General features: G+C 43.6%; 1 protein-coding gene across 4 annotated transcripts in view; it reads left to right on the top strand.

Annotated features, from left to right (window-relative positions):
- Positions 1 to 20152, top strand: part of ITSN1 (intersectin 1) — a 232497-nt gene extending 212345 nt beyond the window's left edge. For all 4 annotated transcript variants that reach the window (XM_060297829.1, XM_060297827.1, XM_060297828.1 and 1 more), the window contains 7 exons: positions 6817 to 6984; positions 11223 to 11435; positions 12443 to 12564; positions 13625 to 13707; positions 13988 to 14071; positions 14892 to 15065; positions 17546 to 20152. In XM_060297829.1, coding sequence (XP_060153812.1) covers positions 6817 to 6984; positions 11223 to 11435; positions 12443 to 12564; positions 13625 to 13707; positions 13988 to 14071; positions 14892 to 15065; positions 17546 to 17694 — 993 coding nt within the window. In that variant the 3' untranslated portion in view covers positions 17695 to 20152. The remainder of the gene's footprint in view (positions 1 to 6816; positions 6985 to 11222; positions 11436 to 12442; positions 12565 to 13624; positions 13708 to 13987; positions 14072 to 14891; positions 15066 to 17545) is intronic.
- Positions 20153 to 20853: the final 701 nt, after the last annotated feature.

The following is a 20853-nucleotide window of genomic DNA, read 5'->3' as shown; positions in this document are numbered from 1 at the left end:
CCACCAGACCAAACAAATGAAGAGGAAATAGGCAGTCTACCTGAAAAAGAATTCAGAGTAATGATGGTAAAGATGATCCAAAATCTTGAAGATAGAATGGAGAAAATACAAGAAACGTTTAACAAAGACCTAGAAGAACTAAAGAGCAAACAAACAATGATGAACAACACAATAAATGAAATTAAAATTTATATAGAAGGAATCAATAGCAGAATAACTGAGGCAGAAGAACGGATAAGTGATCTGGAAGATAAAATAGTGGAAGTAACTACCACAGAGCAGAATAAAGAAGAAAGAATGAAAAGAATTGAGGACAGTCTCAGAGACCTCTGGGACAACATTAAATGCACCAACATTCGAATTATAGGGGTCCCAGAAGAAGAAGAGAAAAAGAAAGGGACTGAGAAAAAATTTAAAGAGCTTATAACTGTAAACTTCCCTAATATGGGAAAGGAAATAGTTAATCAAGTCCAGGAAGCACAGAGAATCCCATACAGGATAAATCCAAGGAGAAACACGCCAAGACACATATTAATCAAACTATCAAAAATTAAATACAAAGAAAAAATATTAAAAGCAGCAAGGGAAAACCAACAAATAACATAACAAGGGAATCCCCATAAGGTTAACAGCTGATCTTTCAGTAGAAATTATGCAAGCCAGAAGGGAGTGGCAGGACATATTTAAAGTGATGACAGGGAAGAACCTACAACCAAGATTACTCTACCAGCAAGGATCTCATTCAGATTCAACAGAGAAATTAAAACCTTTACAGACTAGCAAAAACTAAGAGAATTCAGCACCACCAAACCAGCTTTACAACAAATGCTAAACTTCTCTAAGCAGGAACTTCAAGAGAGGGAAAAGACCTACAATAACAAACCCAAAACAATTAAGAAAATCGTAATAGGAACATACATATCGATAACTACCTTAAATGTAAATGGATTAGATGCTCCAACCAAAAGACATAGCCTGGGTGAATATATACAAAAACAAGACCCGTATATGTGCTGTCTACAAGAGACCCACTGACATAGACTGGGTGAATGGATACAAAAACAAGACCCGTATATATGCTGTCTACAAGACACCCACTTCAGACGGAAGTCTGTAGGGACACATACAGACAGAAAGTGAGGGGATGGAAAAAGATATTCCATGCAAATGGAAATCAAAAGAAAGCTGTGGTAGCAATTCTCATATCAGATAAAATAGACTTTAAAATAAAGACTATTACAAGAGACAAAAAAGGACACTACATAATGATCAAGAGATCAATCCAAGAAGAAAATATAACAATTGTAAATATTTATGCACCCAACATAGGAGCACCTCAATACATAAGGCAAATGCTAACAACCATAAAACGGGAAATCAACAGTAACACAATTATAGTAGGGAACTTTGACACCTCACCTTCACCAGTGAACAGATCATCCAAAATGAAAATAAATAAGGAAACACAAGCTTTAAATGATACATCAAACAAGATGGACTTAATTGATATTTATAGGACATTCCATCCAAGAGCAACAGAATACAGTTTCTGCTCAAGTGATCATGGAACATTCTCCAGGATAGATCACGTCTTGGGTCACAAATCAAGCCTCAGTAAATTGAAGAAAATTGAAATGTATCAGGTATCTTTTCCGACCACAGCTCTATGAGATTAGAAATGAATTACAGGGAAAAAAACCGTAAAAAACACAAACACATGGAGGCGAAACAATACACTACTAAATAACCAAGAGATCACTGAAGAAATTAAAGAAAAAATCAAAAAATACCTAGAAACAAATGACAATGAAAACATGACGACCCAAAACCTATGGGATGCAGCAAAAGCAGTCCTAAGAGGGAAGTTTACAGCAATACAATCCTACCTCAAGAAACAAGAAAAATCTCAAATAAACAACCTAACCTTACACCTAAAGAAGTTAGAGAAAGAAGAACAAAAAACCCCAAAGTTAGCAGAAGGAAAGAAATCATAAAAATCAGATAAGAAATAAATGAAAAAGAAATGAAGGAAACAATAGAAAAGATCAATAAAACTAAAAACTAGTTCTTTGAGAAGATAAACAAAATTGATAAACCATTAGCCAGACTTATCAAGAAAAAAAGGGAGAAGACAAATCATAGACTTAGAAATGAAAAAGGAGAAGTAACAACTGACCCTGCAGAAATACAAAGGATCATGAGAGATTACTACAAGCAATTATATGCCAATAAAATGGACAACCTGGAAGAAATGGTAAAACTCTTAGAAAATTCTACCGTCTGAGACTGAACCAGGAAGAAATAGAAAATATAAACAGACCAATCACAAGCACTGAAATTGAGACTGTGATTAAAAATCTTCCAACAAAAGCCCAGTCAGATGGCTTCACAGGTGAATCCTATCAAACATTTAGAGAAGAGCTAGCACCTATCCTTCTCAAACTCTTCCAAAATATAGCAGAGGGAGAAATACTCCCAAACTCATTCTACGAGGCCACCATCACCCTGATAGCAAAACCAGACAAAGATGTCACAAAAAAAGAAAACTACAGGCCAATAACACTGATGAACATAGATGCAAAAATCCTCAACAAAATACTAGCAAACAGATTCCAACAGCATATTAAAAGGATCATACACCATGATCAAGTGTGGTTTATCCCAGGAATGCAAGGGTTCTTCAATATATACAAATCAATCAATGTGATACACAATATTAACAAACTGAAGGAGAAAAACCACATGGTCATTTCAATAGATACAGAAAAAGCTTTTGACAAAATTCAACACCCATTTATGATAAAAACCCTCCAGGAAGTAGGCATAGAGGGAACTTATCTCAACATAATAAAGGCCATATATGACAAACCCACAGCCAACATTGTTCTCAGTAGTGAAAAACTGAAACCATTTCCAGTAAGATCAGGAACAAGACAAGGTTGCCCACTCTCGCCACTTTTATTCAACATAGTTTTGGAAGTTTTAGCCACAGCAATCAGAGAAAAAAAAAAAGAAATAAAAGGAATCCAAATTGGAAAAGAAAAAATATAACTGTCACTGTTTGCAGATGACATGATACTATACATACAGAATCCTAAAGAAGCTATCAGAAAATAACTAGAGCTAATCAATGAATTTGGTAAAGTAGCAGGATACAAAATTAATGCACAGAAATCTCTTGCATTCCTATACACTAATGATGAAAACTCTGAAATAGAAATTAAGGAAACACTCTCATTTACCATTGCAACAAAAAGAATAAAATACCTAGGAATAAACCTACCTAGGGAGACAAAAGACCTGTATGAAGAAAACTGTAAGACACTGATGAAAGAAATTAAAGATGATACCAACAGATGGAGAGATATACCATGTTCTTGGATTGGAAGAATCAACATTGTGAAAATGACTATACTACCCAAAGAAATCTACAGATTCAGTGCAATCCCTATCAAATTACCATTGGCATTTTTTACAGAACTAGAACAAAAAATCTTAAAATTTGTATGGAGACACAACAGACCCCAAATAGCCAAAGCAGCCTTGAGGGGAAAAAAGTGGAGCTGGAGGAATCAGACTCCATGACTTTAGACTATACTACAAAGCTACAGTAATCAACACAATAGGGTACTGGCACAAAAACAGAAATATAGATCAATGGAACAAGATAGAAAGCCCAGAGATAAACCCATGCACCTATGGTCAGCTAATCTATGACAAAGGAGGCAAGGATATACAATGGAGAAAAGACAGTCTCTTCAATAAGTGGTGCTGGGAAAATGGATAGCTACATGTAAAAGAATGAATTCAGAACACGCCCTAACACCATACACAAAAATAAACTCAAAATGGATTAAAGACCTAAATGTAAGACCAGACACTATAAAACTCTTAGAGGAAAACATAGGAAGAAAACTCTTTGACATAAATCACAGCAAGATCTTTTTTGATCCACCTCCTAGAGTAATGGAAATAAAGACAAAAATAAACAAATGGGACCTAATGAAACGTCAAAGCTTTTGCACAGCAAAGGAAACCATAAATAAGACGAAAAGACAACCCTCAGAATGGGAGTAGTTATTTGCAAATGAATCAACAGACAAAGGATTAATGTCCAAAATATATAAATAACTAATGCAGCTCAATATTAAAAAACAGTCAACCAAATCCAAAAATGGGCAGAAGACCTAAATAGACATGTCTCCAAAGAAGACATACACATGGCCAAGAAGCACATGGAAAGCTGCTCAACATCACTAATCATTAGAGAAATGCAAATCAAAACTACAATGTGGTATCACCTCACACCGGTCAGAATGGCTATCATCAAAAAATCTACAAAAAATAAATGCTGGAGAGGGCATGGAGAAAAGGGAACCCTCTTACACTGTTGGTGGGAATGTAAATTGATACACAGATGTCGAGAATGGACCTGAGGATGCAGGGAGTGGGAAGGGTAAGCTGGGACGAAGTGAGAGAGTGGCATGGACATATATACACTACCAAATGTAAAATAGATAGCTAGTGGGAAGCAGCAGCATAGCACAGGGATATCAGCTTGGTGTTTTGTGTCCACCTAGAAGATGGGATAGGAAGGGTGAGAGGGAGATGCAAGAGAGAGGAGATTTGGGGATATATGTATATGTATAGCTGCTTCACTTTGTTATACAGCAGAAGCTAACACAACATTGTAAAGCAATTATACCTCAATAAAGATGTTAAAAAAAATAATTACAGAAAATGATGTCAGGCACCAGGCTGCTTGTGTTTGAATCTTGGTACCACTCCTGTGTGCCCTTGGGCAAGTTACTTAACTTCTCTGGGCCTCAGTTCCCTTATATGTAAAATAGATATGCTAATAGTACCTACTGCATAGGGTTGTGAGAAATCAACTGAGTGAATATATGTATGTCTGGCTCCTACTAAGCTGTATATAAATGTTAGCTTTATCATTTAGTGTACTTATGTCCTAAGTGTACACAAAATTCAAATTCTCTGGTAATAAAAGAAATGCGTAAGCAAACAAGAAAATACCTGCTTTTGGCTTGCCAGGTAGGCATATATTGAGAAGATTGTGAGTCCTCAGTGTTGGCAAGTTTGCTTGTGGAAGGTAGACTGGTTCAGCCTTTTGGAGGGTGATGTATACATCAAACTCCACGCTCTCTTTGGCTCAGCACTACCATCTCTAGGAGTTTATTCTAAAGAAATAATCAGAGAAATATTGAAAAATTGGAAACATTAAGTTTTATGGGAAGGAAGCTGTTTAAATGCATTGTGGTTCATCCTTACAATGACATATTATAGAATCTTTAAAAATGATGCTCTATATACTTCAATTAAAAAATAATAAAATGATGATCTAGGTCCATATAAAGTGGACACTAAATGCTGTGCTATAACTGACATGAAATGGGAAAGAAGCAAGTACAAAATGGTACAGTGTAGTATGGTAGCATGATCCAATGTTTATTTTTTTTAAACTATATGTATTTATATCTATGCAGAGTGTATTAATGAATAGATAGGCAGAGGTTATTTCCTGATGGTGCAATTATGGGTGGTTTTTAGGTTTTTTTTATAACTTTCTAAATTTTATACAATAATAATTTTACAATGAGAAAAAACATAAACCTATTTTCATTTTGAAAAACAAAAAACAAACAAAAAAAGAATTCACACAATTCAGCTATGTGGGCTTCCTGTCGAGAGCAGTTGTCCTCAGTCTTGGCTGTACGTTAGAATCACACAGGGAGCTCTAGAAAATTCCGATGCTTGAGTCCCACCCCTGGGGATTCTGATATGGTCAGAGTTGAGGCATCAGGACTTTTCAGAGGGACTCTATGTACACCCAAGATCCACCCGGGACTGGGGTTGTTGTTTGGAGATGATTGGTGGACACACAGGACCCAGATTGGGTGTTTTCCTCAAACTGGGTGCCTCCTTAGGACTTTAAACCAAAGTATACCCTAGGGATGAGATATTATTCAGGGTAAAACCCACTTGACTTATTTGTATATGGACAAGACCTGGGCAAGTACACCCTCCACATAATCCTACTACATTGCAAAGATGGGTTAGGACCTTTCTTCATTCTTAGTGTCTTTCCTCAGTATGACTGTTCTCAATGTCCTCAAAGTCCTTTGAGAATCTGATGGTAACTGCTGTCACTTACTGAGCACCTTCAAAGGGCCAGGTACTTTGCAAAGTGCTTTACTTGTATCAAGCCATTTAGTCCTCCAAACAACCTTATGAAGGAGGTGCTATTAGTTTCTCCATTTTTCATATTTGGAAAATGAGGCTCAGAATATTTATGTGACTGACCCATATCATAGCTGGTCAGTGGCAGGGCAGGGATTTTAACCCAGGAGGTCTTGCTCTAGAGCTGGCACTTTTAACCACTGGCTTGGAATAATTTATCCAGAAAAATGCCTTTGCTCAGATGCACCCATTAGCATGTAGTTCCATGGGTCCATAGATGCCTACAGCTGTGCATGGACCCAGGAAAGAGCCATTCTCCAGGGAGAAAGCCACATGTGGTGCGATATTGCCCTTGCTGTAGCCACTGCCCTCCTCATACCCCAAGTATAGATAATGTGGCAGCCCCTGCCCCCCCAAGGGTCCCCTGCCAACAAAGAGTGGTCATCTCTCTCCATGTCATTGCCAAGGTGTGTGCTTAGAGCTTCAGTTGCTCTTGTGGGCACTGTTCAGGAAAGGTCTGTGCTATGCCCTGCCTCTGTTGGGTCTGGCCCTCCAGGACAGTGAACCACAGGCTCACCCACACTGCCTAAGGATGTTGTCTTCTGTTCTCCAATATAGATCCTGGAAAACACTCCTGAAAACCACCCAGACCACAGCCATTTGAAGCACGCCCTGGAGAAGGCAGAGGAGCTGTGCTCCCAGGTGAACGAAGGGGTGCGGGAGAAGGAGAACTCGGACCGGCTGGAGTGGATCCAGGCCCATGTGCAGTGTGAAGGCCTGTCTGAGGTAGCGCCTTAGGGTGTGACCTGGGTCTCCCCCACTGAGCCTTGGAAGCTGGCCTGAAGGAGGACGAGAAAAAAAACATGAATGTCCTCCCTATTGGCCTCCAGTTTGCTAATTCTCTCTCCAGCTGCTTCTAATCTGCTGTTTAATCCATCTACTGAGTTTTTTAAATTTCAATTATTTTCTTTTACCCTTTCCAGCATTCTAGTTATTTTCTCTAATCTGCTGGTTTCTTTCTTGTCTTGGTCCTTTCACAAATGACCATGCTTCTCATTTGTTTCCTAACACATTTAAAATCTATTCTTGTATATTTCAGATCTGATCATTCCATTAACTCAGGTTATGAGTTTCACTGTTTTGTCTGTTGCTTCTGCTAGCTCTCACCACACATGTCTGTTTCTCTGTATGTACTTTGATTTTTGATTGTGAGCTCAACATTCCTTGGAACTTTATCTGTGGGATCTTTGAGGTCTGAAGTTGTATTCCTCCTGCAAGGGTTGCTAGCTACCAGGATCACCCTAAATTAGATATAGAGGGGTTTTCAGATCACACTAGTGTGTGAATTGTGGTTGTAAACTTAAATGAGAACTGCATCGTGGTTACACATTCTCAGGGACATTTTTTTTTTCCTCCACTTACACCAAGTTCAAAAACAAGCAAGTTTTCTTGGTCATCCCTTCTGTGCTGAGTTTACTTGTCATTCTTCCTTTGGAGTCCAGCGTTTTGGGATCTCCTGTTATCTCATGTGGGCCCTGGATATATCTCCTGTCTCTTGCACCCTCCATAGCCTTTAAAATGGAAGCTTAAGGTCACCAGATTTAAGAAAGACTCTCAGGGCTAAAGCCAGCTTAGGGACTTGTTTATCTTCCAGGGTTCACATTTTCATGCTGTTTTTGGCCTCTGCAAATTTCTTATTTTCATTTTTAATTTTTACCACCTCACTTGCATTTAAAAACTACAGTTCTATATTTTATTCGGTTTTGAAATTTTTCACTGGGTGAGTCAGAGTCTCTAGTCCACCATACTACCAGAAACAGAGTCTCTCCTGTAGTATTTGATTCTCTTCTTGTCCCTTATCTTTACTTTAGTCTCATTCATTCTTTCTGCCTGTTCTCACTCTCTTTCTCTTTGCCTCTGTACACACACACAAATACACACATACATACACACATTCATGCACACACACCATTGACTAGGGTTTGCCAAAATGCCCAGGCAGACTGTCTCCCTCACCCACTCTTCCTGTGGCTCCTTCCTTCTTACAAGCTTCAAAGGCATTCACTACCTGAGGAAATTACACCACTGCTTCCTCTCTGCCCTGCCTCCTGTCCCCCTTCCGTGAAGGTGTGGGATAACCAAAGTTATGGAAGCAGCCATGTGGAAACCAAGGTGATGGATGTGGGTTCCCATTTTGGAACTGTGTTGATAAGCAATCCAGGGGCATTCACTGGTTGGCTGGCTTACTTATTCATTCATTCATTCAATAAACATTTACTGCCCATGTGCCTTGCTCAGTACTAAACACTGAGAACATCAATAAGAAATCAATAAGATGTGACCTACGCCATATCAAGAAGCCTACAGTCCTGGACCAAGTAGAGGGATCAAACCAATATTTACCACACAGTGTGAGACATCATGAGGCAGATCTAGGTGCCAAGTGCTGTTGGACACTCATGGAGGAAGGAACCGTCATGGAGGGATTCAGGGACATGTTGGAGAAGGTGACACTTGGCTGGGTGTTGAAGGATGAAGATACCTCTCCAGGAAAGAATCCAGGGGGAGGGCATTTCAGTGGAGGGCACAGCCTGTGCAGGACTTCGGTGAGCAATGTAGGGTGACAGGTGATAAGCTTTAAGGCAAGTTGAAACCAGGGCAAGGAAGGGCTGTGTATCATTCCAAGGAGCGTTAACTTGATCCTGAAGACACTGGACATGAACAGCTCCTGAATCTGCCAGGCTGAAGTGCAACTGTGCACTTTTTCTTTTTTTTTTTCAATGTTCCCTATCTTTTTTCTTCCTTCCTCCCTCCCTCCCTCCCTCCCTCCCTCCCTCCCTCCCTCCCTCCCTCCCTCCCTCCCTCCCTTCCTTCCTTCCTTCCTTCCTTCCTTCCTTCCTTCCTTCCTTCCTTCCTTCCTTCCTTCCTTCCTTCCTTCCTTCCTTCCTTCCTTCCTTCCTTCCTTCCTTTTTGCCACACTGCGTGGCTTGCAAGATCTTAGTTCCCTGACCAGGGATCGAACCCAGCCCCAGCAGTGAAAGTACAGAGTCCTAACCAATGGACTGCTGGGGAATTCCCCTCACTGTGCACTTTTAAAGGAGTCCTTCCCTGAGTCTCAGGGCTGCAGTCACGGGACTCAGTGAGGCCTGTGTCTTCATCTTAGAACATTAAGAATAGGGAATTCCCTGGTGGTCCAGTGGTTAGGACTCCACACTTCCACCGCAGGGGCATGGGCTCAGAGGACTAAGATCCTGCATGCCACATGGCACAGCAATAAAAAACCCCTCAAAACATTAAGAATAAAATAAACTCTTGTCATTTGCTTTTTTGGGATGTATATACCCTCTTTGAAATAGACTGTTGTCCTTCTTTAGTGATCGATCCTTCCTGGCTGTTGTACACTAGCTTTCTGTATGGTCTGTTTTGTCTGTACAGTCAGGGTTCACAATCGTGGGGAGGGGGCGTGTTGGCTTCTGTTTCCTGGCCCAGATCTGGACACACACCGGTGATTAAGTTTCAAATAAATGCCGTCTTTGGCATTCTTGTCTTAAGATCAAGAGCTATCAATTCTGTTCCCAATTCACATATGTTCAGTGTTAGCCTGGCCAGTTGGAGGCTCTAACCTTTGAGTGTGAATAAACCACATCAACTCTATGTCATCCAAGTGAATTGCCAGATTCATTGCCCCCAAGTGGCTTGAACTCTCTCTTGGTGAGTAAAAAGGGCTAGATTGACATCCTTTGAAGGCTCTCTTTGTGGTGTCACCTTCAGTCTTTGGGGCTCCCTCAGAACCTCAGTGGGAGGTTAGAGGCCCTCGTCCCTCCTTGTACCTGAGAACAGAGTGGACTGATCACTCTTCCTTGCTGCCTATAGGTCTCTGGTCATAGAGGCCCCACTGATTCTTTCTCCCACACTGGAGGCAGACAGGTGGCCAGCAGCATCTCTTGGGGAATGTGTGTTGTGAACTGTCACCTCTTCATTAATACTCTTCTCAGGGAGGTCTGTAGGGTTCATAGCTCTGGAGAGAGCCTCAGCCTTGAAGGCTGCTGGATGGAGGATACCCCTGGGACCCAAGTGTGGGCAGGTGGAGACCCGAAGTTCTGACTCCTGCCTGGATCGTATCACTTCCTGGGCACAGCTGTGGCCTTCCCCTCCCTCAATCTCTCCCCTGCTATCCAAAAGGGTGGCCTTAGTGGGGTCATATCTTCTACAGTCTCCCCCTGCCCCTTTAGAACCTGCTCACAGTAGATGATAGAGCCCGGGGGGGGGATGATAGAGCATGAGATGATAGAGCCCAGGGGGATGACAGAGCTGCGTTTCCACACTTAGATCTGTCTCCAAGTTTTGGGGAGTGGAAGGAAGAGAGCTGCCTGTCCCCTTCACATTTTCAGGACCATTGAATTGGGTGAGATTTAATGGGCACCGACAGTGTCTGTTCTGCTTGGCTTCGAGGCATCTGTCAGCACCACTGAGTTTTGTAGTCCACCCATGTGGTAGGGGCCTGGACTCAAGCTGCGCCTAGGAAAGTAGCATTTGTCCTGTAGAACTGTACAGAGAGAGTCGCTGCTGCTTTCCAGAACCGCGTAGGACTGTCTGAGCCTGTGCAGGGCCATCATTGGAGCTGGTTCACGCCACCTCCGGCGGACTAGCCTGCACACAGCACATACCCGTCAAGGAGGGAGAGGGCTGGGTGTTTTCTTCCTGCTGCCCAGTTTCCCCAATAAACACAAGGGAGAAAAGCAGCAGTCGCCCTGAGACACTGAGCAGACCTCAAGGAAAAGCATTTGGAATTATAGCCAAAGATCATCTTGACACGTGGAACCTCCAGAACCACGACTTTGACTTCTTGGCTTCAAAAGTCCCTGCCTGAAGTTTTCAAAGCAGTCCTTGATGTGAGCCTAAGTTACAGGCCTCAGATTCTGATGGAACCCATGCTTTCAGATGCAGAAAAACAAAACAAAACAAACAAAAAAAAATGACCTCACTTCATCGTGTCTTCTTTGGGTTTTGTTTTCCTTTCTCAGCAACTTGTGTTCAATTCAGTGACCAATTGCTTGGGGCCACGCAAGTTTCTTCACAGTGGGAAACTCTACAAGGCCAAGAGCAACAAGGAGCTGTATGGCTTCCTCTTCAACGACTTCCTCCTGCTGACCCAAATCATAAAGCCCCTGGGCTCTTCGGGCACCGACAAAGTCTTCAGCCCCAAATCAAACCTGCAGTATAAAATGTACAAAACCGTAAGTTTGATTCTAGAGTGCACTATCAGAGTTGATGTTTGGGGGGAGGAGGAAGTTTCCAAAAGGAGCATTTCAGCAGGGTTTGGGGGCTGTGGCATACAGGAAGTGCAGGGGCTGAGACAGGATTTAGGGTGACCACAGCATCACGAGTCCAGCAGTATCAGAAAAGGAACGACGCTCAAATCCATTGACAAAACATCTATTAGCTGTCAAGTGGCTACTGTGGGTCCCCCAGATGTGTTGAAGGTATGCCTTGCCCTGGTGGGGTTCCCGGTCTAGTGTGGCAGGTGTGGGAAAGTTCGAGACTAGAACTCAAGCACCCTCTTCCCGAACATTCCCAGATCTCCCTCCAAACTTCTCCAGATTGTTTGGAACATCTGTGCCCCTCACCTTTTTCCAGCAAAAGCCAGTCTAAATAGTCAACGTGTAGAGAATTTTCCTAAGCTGTTTATGTGGTCTGCTTCTACGTGCATGGCTGTGTTTGTGTGTCTTTGTGTCATGGGATATTGTTTTTCTAAACTTGTCTCTGTGTGGGTATTTTCACAGAAGAATTCTCTCTGAAGCAGCAGTTAGCTTTATTTTGGGGAAAAGCACAATGTACTTATGTAGATTGCCACTAGCAGCTTTGTATGAACAACTTGGAGAGAATTGCTTGGAGGTAGAGTTGATGGAAACTGCTGATTAGGATATACTATAAGAAAAACAGACCCATCAGTTCTTATTCTGGAGGACTTTAAAAATACCTGCAAAACAGAGGGGGGAAATCCATATTTATAATTTGCAGTATCTGAAAGTTAATATGAACACAAAATCATTATTCTGGTATAGTTTACTGAAACATCCTCCCACCCCCGCCGTAGACACACACACACACACACACACACACACCCTTCACCCTCAGTCTAGTTTATTAGAACACGTGCACATAAGCACACACACGTACTCATAGTTTATTGCAATACACGGCCCCCAGTCTGGTTTTGTAATGGCTGTGCATTATTTTTCAGCCTATTTTCCTAAATGAGGTTCTAGTAAAATTGCCCACTGACCCTTCCGGGGATGAACCCATCTTCCACATTTCCCACATTGACCGAGTCTACACCCTCCGAGCAGAAAGCATAAACGAAAGGTAAGACCTGCCTCCTCACTGGCACTGGGCGCCCAGGTCCCACCAGGTGTAGGACAGATGTGGGACATTTAATTAATCAGCAGGTCCCAACGTTCCTTCAGTTGCAATGCCACCCCCTCTGGCTGGAGGTGGGGTGGGGGCATGAGGGTGGAGCGGTCTTAATACGTTTTTCTAGAGCCTCTCGGAAGTTTGACCCATGGCATGAATTTTGCAAAGTAAAAGACATTGAAATGAATTTTGCTTGAGAATTTTTTAAAAAGCAATTTTCAGAGTTTGAGATAAATGGAGCATCTCATTTCCCAAGGTTTCCCAGGTGGCAGAAACCAGTAGGAAAGTGATTTGGGGATGGATAGGACCACCTAATCCTGACCCCCTCCTCAGCTGGCTCCCCTGGACAGACGTTCTGGATCCTAGAACTGTGGGCATTTTTGCTTTAATCTCTTCTTCAAGGTTCTGCCCCGGAGCCAAATGAAACAGATTATTTTCTGAAGGGTGGACTTGACATACGACCTACAGCATTCCAAGAGCATTTGTGCCAAAAAGCAGGAAATTGGCTAAAGTCGTCATGCATATGCTTCTCAGGAAAAGGAAGGCGAAAACATCACGCCAAGATGTTGGGGAAAGCCAAGATGCTTTCCCCAGCGTGTGTGTGCTCTTTCACAGAAAGTGGTTCCTTATCTGGGAAATGGTTTCTTTCCTTGGATGGTTTAGTAAGAGAAATCCTTCTGGCCTTATTGGATTAGGCAAATATGTGATGCTTTTCAAGAAGGAAGGAAGAGGTGTTGTTGCCAACATCTCCTCCAGGGCAGCATTTATCATCATAGATTTTCTTCCATGGGGACGCAAACTCAGGTCTTGAGTACATCAGTAAAAATGTCACTCGTGCCTTCGTTGTGCATGGTAGAAATCATGATTAGCACCATGTGACATAAAACCAGACTTTCTTTGCTGAGCCTTTGTTGTAAAAATCAAACGAGCAAGGCAGAGTCCTAGAAACTGAATTTGTACAGACCTGAAGCCTGAGTTCTGTTTGGCACCGTTCTGTCTCTCCCTTTCCAAGGACCGCCTGGGTGCAGAAAATCAAAGCTGCTTCTGAACTCTACATAGAGACGGAGAAGAAGAAGCGGGAGAAGGCGTACCTGGGTAAATACAGAGCCATTTGGTTGTGCCTAGAACCCTTAGAGCTGGAAGATGGGCCTGGGGGTAGGGGAGAGCCTGAGGGGGCAGGCACGCGGAAGAGGGAGAGCGGGTTGCAAGGTGAGGGGTGGAGGGCAGATTACAGGATCAAGGAAGCGAGAATTCAAGGTGGAGTAGGGGTGGGGAATTATTCTTGCAGGGGAGCATAAGACAGATCATGAGGCAAACCAGAAAGGCAGCAAATCCTAAACGGGAGCATTTTGTGTTGTTTCTCTTGCCGTCATAGTCCGTTCCCAAAGGGCCACAGGCATTGGAAGGTTGATGGTGAACGTGGTTGAGGGCATTGAACTGAAACCCTGTCGGTCACACGGTAAGGACCCAAGAGGCCCCCTCTATCACATATTAGTGGTGGAAGCCTTTTCTGCATCCCCTCCACCTGGCTTTAAAACAAATGTGCTGTTTCCATAATCCTCAATTTCTTTCCAGACTTGGTTTTTGTAGCACTTGTTAAAAAAAAGTCTTTTTTTAATTCTTTTCCACCGTTTTGCTTTCGAGAAAGATCTGAGTGGCCGCCCTTTCACAGTACAGTCAACCCCTCTGTATCTGCAGGTTCTGCACCTGCGGATTCAACCAACTGCTGATCGAAAATATTCGAAGAAAATTTGAAAATTTTCCAAAAAGCAAAACTTGAATTTGCCACACACTGGCAATGCTTTACATAGCAGTTACATTGTATTAGGTTATTACATGTTATCTAGAGGTGATTTAAAGTATATGGGAGGATGTGGGTAGCAAAGACTATACCATTTTATCTAAGGGACTTGAGTATCTGAGCATTTGGGTATTTGTGGAGGGTTCTGGAACCAGTCCCCGTGGATACTGAGGGATGACTGTGGTTTTGACACAATCTAGGGCTAAAGTGAGGAGACAGGAAAGGCTTAGTTTTGAAGCCCACTAATGTAATTATTTAAGTATTATGAATATTTAAGTAGTATACTTTAAGTGTGATGCTGGATTGTGTGAGTTTCCGCCTGGATTCTCCATTTTATGCAGCTTATTAAGTGTGGCATTGGAGTGAGATCAAAATGAGGGGTGTGGCGGGAACAGCTGCCACATGACTGTGACCCCGCCACGCTCACCCAGAAGAGCTGGGCGGCAGGCGGGAGTCAAGCAGGCTCTGTTCCCTCTAGGAAAGAGTAACCCGTACTGCGAGGTGACCATGGGCTCCCAGTGTCACATCACCAAGACAATCCAGGACACTCTGAATCCCAAGTGGAATTCCAACTGCCAGTTCTTCATCAAAGACCTGGAGCAGGAGGTCCTCTGCATCACCGTGTTCGAGAGGGACCAGTTCTCTCCAGACGGTGAGTAAAAAGCGGCCCCGAGGTACCCTTCCCCTTTCGCTGTCACTTGGCTTTCATGGATAAATATTTTCTACCTGGGAACTTGGTGCCCAGAATTTCTTGGGCTTCCTGCCAGAGAGATGAGGCTGGCATTAGACAAGACTCAGCATCCCTTGGAAAGAGGCCTTCACTGATGCCAGGTTGTCTCAGAGAAGGTGGACAAAGCATGCTTGGTCTAGAGTGGTCCAGCTGCCCTAGACAAAGACCATGGTCCCGTGTTTCCCCAAAGCAAGTAAATGCAGAGAGAGCTATACCACAAAGCCTCCACCCAATTCTTTAGTCCTTGGCTAAAAGCTATGGTGAAAATTCATAAAATTAGCCAGTAGAGCAAGAAGAACATTAGCCCACAAAAAACGTGGCAGAATCAATCAGTGCCCTTTGGGTGACATTTCTGGTTAATTAAAGGGATGGGATCGTGTTGGATGCATCATCCCTTCAACCAACTTTCTGTTTCTGCTTGAGCCTGGAAAAAAAATGGGACTGGCAATGATTCTGAGAAACTTCTCTCTCCCTTCCTCAACGCAACAAAAATAAGAGAGTAAGTTTAAAGATTGCGGTCTCAACCTAATTATATTCAAAGGAGTAAAATTAAGTGCTAGGAGTGAGGGTCCAGTGCAGGCATGATCTGTGCAAGGCTTAAATTGCTCCACGTGGCTTTTGTCTTTTCGTACTTTTATATGAATTATCTCATTGTGAGTTAGTTACTATTAATTGTTGCCCAGAGATGGTCACATAGCTGGCTAGATGTTAGAACATGACCAGACCCATCTGACTCATAAGTCTGGGCTCTGAAGCACTGTGTTTCAATGGCAATTTGGTTTTAAATTTATTTTATTTATTTATTTTTGGCTGCGTTGGGTCTTCCATGCTGCGCACATGCTTTCTCTAGTTGCAGCGAGCGTGCTCGCTAGTTGTGGCTTACGGGCTCTAGAGCACAGGCTCAATACTTGTTGTACACAGGCTTAGTTGCGCCGCGGCGCGTGGGACCTTCCCGGAGCAGGGATTGAACCCGTGTCCCCTGCATTGGCAGGTGGATTCTCAACCACTGAGCTACCAGGGAAGTCCCTCATTGGCAGCGTTTATTCTGATAAATAAAGGCTTGAGGTTGGATTTATTTTAGTAGTGAAATACCACGACACAATGGCAGCTCCATTAGAGTTTAAATTGCAAATCCTAGTATTGTTCTTACTTCAAAGATCATTTCCATGAAATGCACAAGGGGAAAAATAAACCGGTATCTTCCACCAGAAAAAATTCCCAGGTTTTAACCGTTGAAAGAAAAGCTATTTCCTGTACAAGTGTTCCTGGATCATAGTATATTCCAAAAACTAATCGTTGAATGAAAAAATGAAGGAGTTAATGGTCTGGAGGCCCGTTTAACACCCTTGTGCATTTGCACAGCGTCAAAAATTGTTTCAAACACGCTCACGTCCATTCTCATACTGACTCAATATTTGATAAAAAGTGGTGTTGAGATAGTCCTGGGAGCATGGCTGGAAGCACGCAGCTCCCGTGCTGTCACCTCCTCCCCACCCCCTCAAGTTTGCTCTCTGGCACTTACAGTGGTGCATTATAAGGACCAGCCCTTGTTCACCATCCTTGACTTTTCCAAAAGGAGTGTGACATCGCGAAGCATGTTCCTGGGTCAACCCCTGGGAGAAACTACTGTCCAATTTTTGTCCCAGAAATAGCTGACTTTCTTCTGGGCAATTTCTTTAAATTTCATGTAAGTTGCAAATTGTGCAGCTGATAGGACATCTGGTTCTGCATTGCCTCCCAGGAAGCTCATAGCCCTTTGGGGGTCCTCAAGTGTGAGGAAAGTCTGTGTTTTGAGCTCCTTCTGGGCTCTCCTTCATCCCCATCCTGGTACCTTTTTGTTTTCAATTCATTTAAAAATTATGCTGGGCTTCCCTGGTGGTGCAGTGGTTAAGAATCCGCCTGCCAATGCAGGGGACAAGGGTTCAAGCCCTGGTCCGGGAAGATCCCACATGCCGTGGAGCATCTAAGCCCGTGTGCCACAACTACTGAGCCTGTGCTCTAGAGCCCCCGAGCCACAACTACCGAGCTTGCATGCCACAACTACTGAAGCCCGTGTGCCTAGAGCCCGTGCTCTGCTACAAAAGAAGCCACTGCAATGAGAAGACCCTGCACTGCAACGAGGAGTAGCCCCCGCTCGCCGCAACTGGAAAGGGCCCGCGCGCAGCAACAAAGACCCAATGGGGTCAAAAATAAATAAATAAAATAAATAAGTTTATTTAAAAAAATTAAGAAAATAAAAATTATGCTGTCATTGTCGTCCCTGGATTCTCGGAAACTGACCTAACTCCCTTTTGGAAGAAGGAAGAGTATAACAATTTGCTGGGACATTCCCCATATGGCAAGTACCTGCCTTGAAGAGAAGGCATCCTCTCTGAGGAGGGTCTGTGTGTTTCTCCTTTCAGATTTTTTGGGTCGGACGGAGATCCGCGTGGCTGACATCAAGAAGGACCAGGGTTCCAAGGGTCCAGTTACAAAGTGTCTCCTGCTGCATGAAGTTCCCACGGGAGAGATCGTGGTCCGCTTGGACCTGCAGTTGTTTGATGAGCCCTAGGGAGCCGGCCCAGGGTGTGCTTGGCAGCGTTCCAGCCTGAGGCAGCGGATGCTGTCTGGAAATGGTGTTGCTTTTCGAGGACCACTGTTTGGTGTTCAGCCACAGGGCAACAGGACAGCAAAGACAGGACCCTCAAAGCTTCTGGGAATACTTCTTGACAATCCTGCCCCCTAAACAATTTCCCATTTTGTGAAGCGAAACTGTGTTTTCCTTTGTTTTCACTGCAGGACTCATCATGGCTTCCAGGGTCTTTGAAATCCCATCGCCCCTAGCTACGTTCGGTTGGGAGTCTGACCCATCCCTGGGCCTGAGGCTTGGGTCTGGTTACTGTAAAATAGATTTATAAATGCCATGTCTGTATTTTTGGAGAACTCATGTAATCCTCCTGTTTCTTACCTCCACCAGCCTCCAGGTAGGCCCCCTGACCTATGATGCCTGAGTCCTTGGTGTGTTTAGAAATAATCATGATGATCTTGTTATTGCTTCAGAATCTCATTCTCCCACTGGGACCTTATTTGAAATGCTCCCCTGCATCTGATCACTCGGGAGACGGTCGCCTGATCAGACACTGGTCTAGCTCTTCGAAGAGCTGGTCCATGGGAGATTCCAGCAGTTGTGCTGTTAGAGCATTTCCAGTCTCCTCCAGGTCTTTTATTGCTAGACGTCAATGAAAACTATCACTGGCTACTATCAGGTGATCTGATTCTGATTTCCAGCATGCTTGGAAGGTGGTTAAGGGAGGTTGTTACCTACCAAGTTATACTCTGCTGGATTAGATCACTGCAGGTCACCTGAAAGGCTAATTTCCGACATTATGGGGTCCTGGTTGCCAGGCCGGTTGGAAAATGCTCTCTTGGCTTGGAGGTCCTGTGATGTTTCACAAGAGTAGTTGTTGGTGACCAGATCTGAGCCTACTCCTGCCTGATTATCATGGGAAATTTCTGCAGATGTCTTTGGTACGTTCCCCGCACAGGCATCCCCAAGGTGTGAGAAGGAGAAGTGACAATCGGTGGAGGAAATCTATTACGTGGTGGGGGAGAGACCTGAGAAGCATGGAAGCCCCTCAGTTCCAGGGAAGAAGACCTGAGACTCCTTCCCAAACCCTGCTGTAACACAAGCAACCTCTCAGTAACGGAAAAATACATGGTGCGTTGGCAGTCAGGAGTGTATGAACACGTGCGAAGTCTGGCTTGTGCTCTTTGAGTTTCTCTCCTTAAATGCCAGGAGATAGGCTGCTTAACCACATAAGAACTTGATTCGCTAATGAAAAGCGTGGGCCGTAGTTTGTTTGCATGATAATGTTCTCATCATCCCAGTTCGTGGTTTTCATCTAATGCTCTTTGCGCGTTCTCTCGGTCCTTGAATCTAGCTTTCCTGTGTGAGATGGCGTTCTCTTTGATTGGAGGTCCTTAGAATTTAATTAGGGTTGTAGAAACACTTTTTGAAGATAGCATCAACCTAGTGGCAGAGTGAACTACCCACTTTGCTGGGAACTGAATATGTCGTGTCATCCTTTCCCATAAGAGCCCTGTCATTGTTCAAGCGATTTTTAAAATGTGTGTGTCAGAAAAGGCAACAAAGTTTACATTTCATACTTTTAAGAAACACTCTATTATTTATTTATTAAAGATAGTGTAGACTTTTGTATCAAGAACAACAGACATAAGTATTTTTTGAAGCAAGCAGATATACCCTTTAGTTAGAAACTCTCAACTGAAGACCTTAGAGACCAGGTTCAACTTCAAGCATGCATTCGTTTACCACTTTCCAGCAGCAGACATGGTTCAAATACTTTAAGTTTATATTTTTTGATGTTGTTAGGAAACTGTTTTAAATTAAATCTATGAATAGACCTACCAATCATGTTTTCCTATTCTATAACAAATACAGTTTGTTCAGTGTACTTCTGAAGAAGGACATATTACTATGGTAGAAAAAGAAGGGTTACCTGTGAAAATGGGGTCATATTGGGTCACCATTCCAATCCCTTTCTTTCTGTTCTCCCTTTTCTTCATCGGCTTTCTTTGCGTGTGAATGCCGGGCATCTCGGTTCATGTAGGGAGGATGCGATGTGCTCAATGACAAACATCTTGTCACCTTTCTAGGTCCACCAGGTCCCCCACCCGCAGAGTCCCATTATCGGAATTAATGTAGCATGAAGAAGGAATATGTGAATTTTTTCCCCAAGTGACTATACTGAGCATCCTTTAGATGCTCCTCCAGGGTAGCAGTTCTGTCCTTTGTACTCACTGGGGTAATTTGTGAGGTGACTGATCCTCCTTATGGATGAGATAGGCTGGCCCTCAGATCCAGGTGTGACTCGTGAGTCATGTGTGATACAGGAATGTGGGTGATGCGTGGAGTCTCAAATTCTTTGACCTCTAGTCCTTCCCTTCTACCTTTTGGGCTGCCCGGGCTGTGTTTCATAGAGATGAAATGTCCATTGCCAATAACTTTCTATCTCCTAGCTCTTTGCTTTTTTTTTTTTTTTTTTTTTCCGGTACGCGGGCCCCTCACTGTTGTGGCCTCTCCCGTTGCGGAGCACAGGCTCCGGATGCGCAGGCTCAGCGGCCATGGCTCACGGGCCCAGCCACTCCACAGCATGTGGGATCTTCCCGGACCGGGGCACGAACCCGCGTCCCCTGCATCGGCAGGCGGACTCTCAACCACTGCGCCACCAGGGAAGCCCTAGCTCTTTGCTTTCGAAACACAGGGTTTCTCCAGGCCACTACCTCCTGGCATTCCGACCCCAGCCCTCTAGACACCCCCACAAGCTTCCCTTTTCTCTGAGCTACGCTGACCTCCTCTAAGCCCAGCCAGGGGCCTTTCTGCTCACAGGGCTGTGCCCTGGGCTTCATTCAGACCCAGGGCTGGCCTGACACACAGAGAGAGACCTTTCTAGGCTGGGGTCTCCACGGATGCTTGAGAAACTGGGACCAGGCTTCCTATGTGCCCCTGACCTCTGATGGCAGAGGAGAGAGCTATGCTCCCAAAGAACGTTCATGTTAAAAGGATCATTCTTTTCTTCTTTGGTTTTTGAACAATTTAAGCATGACCTAAGTCTATGAAAGTAACTGATTTCAGCTGGTTGAGTGGCATTGAATTTAGTTGGAAAAAAAATCCATTGGAAAATGGATAAATTGCTCACTTGCATTGTCT

This window comes from Globicephala melas, chromosome 4 (assembly GCF_963455315.2).
Source record: "Globicephala melas chromosome 4, mGloMel1.2, whole genome shotgun sequence".
In the NCBI taxonomy this organism is placed as follows: Eukaryota; Metazoa; Chordata; class Mammalia; order Artiodactyla; family Delphinidae; genus Globicephala; species Globicephala melas.
The sequence above is the reverse complement of the archived record's forward strand: the minus strand, read 5'-3'. Positions and strand labels throughout refer to the sequence as shown.